Below are 5,684 nucleotides of genomic sequence, written 5' to 3'. Positions count from 1 at the left end.
TCGTTGCTCATCCGCACAATATATCGTAACTAGACCGTGGATTTTTACGAATTTATGAAAAATTTAAAATCGCAAAATTGCAGGGAACGCGTACAGTACGCTAAAATGTGTAACATATTCATGGTACAGTACTGGCTACAATATCTATTACATGAATTAATCATGTCGCTACAAAGCTAATTATAGTTTCTTTCTTCCTTCTTTTATCATTAACAAGACATTATTCCAACTTACAACTTTATCAATGAAATAATATGCGTGGTTCCTGTTGAAATTCTTTCTTTGTTTTGGACCATAATAATATCAAATAAATCTTGACGGCTGTCTTGAGTGAATTTCGTGTCAAGAGTGTCACCAGTCAGAACGGCGGTATGTAATAAGGAACAAAGGAGGACAGTGTAATAACCGGAAGTATACTTACCCCATACTTGGGTCCTTTGCTACTCAAAACACATCGTCTCGTCTCTCCAGCTGGACTTCGATCGCCGGCAATGATATCGAGCTTCGTATCGAAAGATAAGAGAACCGGGCAGCATCGGCGAGTCGCGCCGCCGCTCCCGCAACAGATACGAAGCTCAGGATCAATATCCATGGTGGTAGGTGTGGCGGGATGGCAGAGGGTTCCATCTTCGACCGTCCTCTCTGTGCTTATTGGTCGGAGGATCGTTTCACGGGTTCAGGTCTCGGCATACAAAGCCCGCACTCTATTCCGGGTAAACGGGCGGAGCTTGTCGTCTCTCCCCCAGCACCTAGTGGGGAGAAGCCATCGGTGCTCTCCTGGCAGACGGCCGAATCGTAAATCATGACCAGTCGGTCGCTCGGAGCGCATCGTGACAAACAGCCTGAAAACCTATGGAAAACATCGGCCGCGATCGATCCACACTCCGTACCGATCTCTAATTTCGTTTTTCACTTGCTCCAATACCACTGTGCTTCGTCGAACTTAAGCTCAAAATTCATTCGTGCTTGCGACATTACGAACTATCGTACCAGTGACACCTATTAAATGTAAAGATATTTCATAAGAATTCCCGTTATCGACATATGAATTGTTATTAAGACACTGAATGAGGACTGTGAAGTTTCATGATTGTGGTAGTGATCTAGGCTCCTAGACAATTGGTTTCTCAAGAAACGACCATGTGCAGCAACGAGAGCCCACCGCCGGCCAAGGAGCCTCTAGCCGTCGGTCTGGGCAACCCCATGACAGGCTTCTTGCCTGGACTGGAACACTATAGACTTCAATTGTACCATTACGCAATGGCTGAGAGACTGAGGCTGGCTCAGCAGCTGCATCCCCAACATCCAGGCGTGGGGCATCCTCCATCCAGTGCTCCAACACATTTAGGGATGGGTCCAGGATTTCCTGCGCCGCTACCATTATATCCGGCTGCAGCGGCTGCTGCCGGATATCCCAGTCGGTTAGCTCTGTCCATGGCTCTTCTTCATCCTCATCATCAGCGTATACCGGAAGAGCCCAAACCTCAACATAGTTACATTGGCCTTATCGCTATGGCGATCTTGTCTTCGCCAGAGAAAAAACTCGTGCTATCGGACATCTACCAACATATATTAGAACACTATCCTTACTTTAGAACACGAGGACCAGGCTGGAGGAACTCAATAAGACACAATTTGTCACTGAACGACTGTTTCGTTAAATCAGGAAGAAGTGCTAATGGAAAAGGTCATTATTGGGCCATACATCCAGCGAATCTAGAAGACTTTCGACGGGGAGATTTCAGGAGGCGCAAGGCTCAAAGGAAGGTGAGAAGGCACATGGGTTTAGCCGTCGACGAGGAGCCAGATAGCCCAAGCCCACCTCCGTTACCAGCCACACCACCTCCTCCAGCTACTTTAGGACCCCCAGTGGCTTCTCAGCCCATGCCGGGAATCTGGACGCCACATCACCATCATCCACACCATCAACAGCAACAACAACAGCAACAAACGTTCCAGAGTCAAACTCTGAGGCAGTCATCGACTTTTCAACCTTCGAGGAAGAGACAGTTCGACGTCGCGAGTCTCCTTGCGCCTGATGACCAGCATCAGATAGAGTCCGATCTCAGGCCACAGAAGGCAAGGAGGTTTAGTTGCAGTGAGGATGAGTTACATGATCTTCAGGAGCCTGATCAGGATGAGGAGGATGTTGATGTGGATGTTGTGGCTGAGACAAATACTCTGCCGTCGCCCAACACGCCGTCGGCCAGTCCTGAGGCTAAGGTCATCTCGACGGCTGGTCACTGGTCCAACCAGGGCATTCAGAGTGGGCAGATTTCGGGACTTCATATTCAGAGCCATCTGCAAGCGAGGAATTATTACGTGCCGGCGACCTCCAGCAATGGGTCCAACGTTTAATGGAAGATTTCGCGTTTATTACTCGAGTTATTTCTGGTTCGAGACTAATCGCAGACTGTTCGAGGTGGTTGGAGGATTGTGAAGGTGAACGATGCTGGGAGTAAGCGACGTGTAGAGGTGGATAAAGAGGTGATGGATAAGAGGTCGGGAATTCTTTTGATGGACGGCTTTTGGCCTTTTTTTATATTGTTTGGAGGGTTGGTATTTGGGAAGGTTTGAGGCACAGTGGTCCACGAACGAAATTTAGAATAAAATTTAACTAGATGATACAAGAAAGGAAACGATTGTGGACTGTGAATTGTGGATTTTTATGCAAGTTCGTTATTTCCAGGAATACAGCAGCGCCTTGATTATTTGAACTTACTGCTAATTTATACTGTTCGCATAATCGAATAACTTTATTTTCATGTCAGGGAGAATTATTTACTTGATTACGATTATGTTTCACTTCAGTAATTATTTTATGAATGTTGATATTAGATAGAAATAAAAGCTTGCGAATAGAAGTGTCATAATTTTATCCATTTTCTATTTTCGTTTTGCAATCTCTGTTGTCAGGGACCATTCCTAAATTTTTCATTAGTCGTGATGTTCGAATAATCGAAGTTCTGCTGTACACGAAGTATAGAACTGAAATAGATATTTGTTTTATTTATAAAAAATTAGAAAATATTAGAAAATTTAAAATATAAACTAAAATTATATTTTTATTTTCGATACATTGTATATTTTTGTGTATTAATGTATTATTTATATTTTTGCACTTTAAAATTTTACATAAATGAATAAAAATCCATAATTTAGTAATAATCTTTAGTTTACAGATTCTTTAGGGCGATTTTCCAATAAATTTAATGATCTTTGTATTAATAAATTTTGATAAGTTAAAAATAAACCAAAGGATAGAAAATTAATCATTTTAGTCTGTAGGATAAATTTTAGTTATCTATAAAGAAGCAATAATTAAAGATATTTAATCCAGAGAACAAAAATTTACAGAATTAATTAAATTTTGAATTGTCTGATTTTAAAGTTATATCGTTATTCAACTCTCGAGTGTTGAGTGTGATAATAAAATTCATTAAAAAATCCCTACTCCAATATCTTTTCAACGTACAAGAGTCATTAGTAGAAAAATTTGGAATTATTTCACCCGAGTATGTTATATATTTTAAGATTCTGGCTCGAGTAAATCCAATTTATTTTTAGAGCATAAAATTAGTTAGTATAAAGATCCAAAATTATTTTAATTCTATGCTCCAAGAATCTAAGCCATGAAATTTCGATTTTGGTCCAATGTGCATCGTTAAAATAAGCTGGTGCTAATTAGTCGTGCCAAATTGCGTAATTGTTTTTGTTCCTTCGACTATGCCAATTCGATCCTTCACCTTGTAATTAGATTAATATTTATCTAATTGTCTTTGTAAATATACGTATGACCGTTTTTGTTTACTTGGAAGTATGCGCGCAATATGTTATTTTCGCGTATTTTTGGATAAAACGAACGAATTTCCCACTTCTCCATTAATTGGCTGTTCGAACTGATGTCCCGTCGCTTCCGGTACGAATCACGATGTATCTTTCAGTTCGAGTCCGGTACTTGAATCCACGTATCATGCAACACGTGTTAGGGGAGAGTCTATGTGTACTATATAAATATAAATGTATAAGAATACGTGTAGTCGGAGATTTTGAGCTTAGAATTCCATTATTCGCGAATGAACATCAAGATGGACGATTAAAAGATATCGTACTTACTTCCTTATAGATATGCGTTAAAGTCACTCAAAAGTTTCAGCACTTCTCACCTTTTCTGTAAAATTGTGAGACCTGAATTCTTTTTATTAAATTAATGAGTATGTTAATCATATATTTTTATCAGTCGATATAAAACTACGTGGTATTTATGGTAAACGCCGCGATTAATTATAAAAGTATTTTTAAATCAAATATTTAATTTAAACGTTGTATAAATTTCACTTTCACTCTTAAAATCTTCTCGTTAAGCTAGAGTTCATTGTCATAGAGGGTAAAATTATCAAAAAACTTCTCAAAATGCAAGGATAATAACGAACGTCCATTAATTATGAATATTTGCGTTGATAGTGGAATTCTAGCTTGGGAACTAAGGAATTTGTGTAAATAGAAGGAGGATGCCGCAAAATAGAAGATAATGTGTCTCTATACGTAATTTCATACGTTTTTCCGTAACTATGAAATTCCAATGTGGGGCATTACATCAGACTGAAAAGCAGACCCGCCTGTTCAAAGTGTAATATACGAACGTTCGAAGGTTTACCGATAGTCTCGTCTTTATTATAATCCATATATCGTCTCGAACGATATACACGATATATGAAGAATATTATTCTGTGCAACTTCTCGCCCCTTCTGTATGTATGTATATGTACCTATGTATACGTGCCTACGTATAATTGAGATGTATCACAATTAACATACAAACAAACACAAACACATGCAGACGCGAATAAATATAAATTGAACATACACGAACACGAACCATGATAGACAGATAGATCGCGGTTCTTACGATTCGTTCGTAAATGAAAAATGGCAAATGACTAAATGGAAAGAAATATAGACGGTTTTTTAAAGATTTCCTTAAGTAACACAGATACGTGGTCGATCTGTCTCTCTTGATTCTCAGCGCGGAACTGCCGCATCTCGATGCAATTGAAGCTGAATAAAGTTTCTGTTCCCATGAATTCTCGATTCGTTTTATTCTTCACCTGCCGCATTTTTAACGTGATTGGACAATTTTTAGTTCTAAGCAAAAAAGGAAATCTGTACAGGACTGTATGGTTAAGGTCCTAGGTTGATAACTTTTTTAGGAGGAAACAAGTGTTCGTTAAAACAAATTTCGAATTTGAATTTCGCTAACGCAAGAGAACATTTGAGAAATTTGAATCTTTCCTTTGTAAGAAAGTTAAATTGATTCCAGTTTAATTCGGCGGGAAAGAGATATACTTGTTATGAACGAGTGCTGTGACTAAAAATATTGCAAAGTTTTGTTGTTCTATTTTGTGTTTAAGACAAAATAAAAGATTTGAAAACAAAGCACAAGCAGTAAGCATAATAATATATAAGAAGCGTACAAATATCTTGACATAGATAATATGTATAGTGCATTAGAAGATTGAAAATATCACGCATAATGATTTGAACTATGAATTCAGTGAACTTTGGCTAATGAGTATAACCTAACTATGCACGTACCTATTTCAAACAAATGCAGGAATATAATTATCTTTACACAAATGATAAATCTCTCTCTCTCTCTCTCTCTTTCTCTTTCTCTCTCAATA

The 5,684-nt window shown here is 38.7% G+C and overlaps 1 protein-coding gene across 1 annotated transcript; it reads left to right on the top strand.

Moving 5' to 3' along the window:
* The first annotated feature begins 663 nt into the window (after positions 1-663).
* LOC117207564 (fork head domain-containing protein FD4) lies at positions 664-5,084 on the top strand. The gene has a single exon (XM_033447883.1). The coding sequence runs from the start codon at positions 1,141-1,143 to the stop codon at positions 2,356-2,358; it is 1,218 nt and encodes a 405-aa protein (XP_033303774.1). The 5' UTR covers positions 664-1,140; the 3' UTR covers positions 2,359-5,084.
* The last annotated feature ends 600 nt before the right edge of the window (positions 5,085-5,684 follow it).

The sequence above is a fragment of the Bombus bifarius genome, unplaced genomic scaffold (assembly GCF_011952205.1).
Source record: "Bombus bifarius isolate JDL3187 unplaced genomic scaffold, Bbif_JDL3187 scf7180000008038, whole genome shotgun sequence".
Taxonomy (NCBI): Eukaryota; Metazoa; Arthropoda; class Insecta; order Hymenoptera; family Apidae; genus Bombus; species Bombus bifarius.
Note: the sequence above shows the minus strand (reverse complement) of the source record. Positions and strands in the feature narration are given on the sequence as shown.

Bases quoted from the DNA above. Each gene is read 5' to 3' on its own strand.
- LOC117207564 (XM_033447883.1), top strand. From the start codon at position 1,141: ATGTGCAGCAACGAGAGCCCACCGCCGGCCAAGGAGCCTCTAGCCGTC.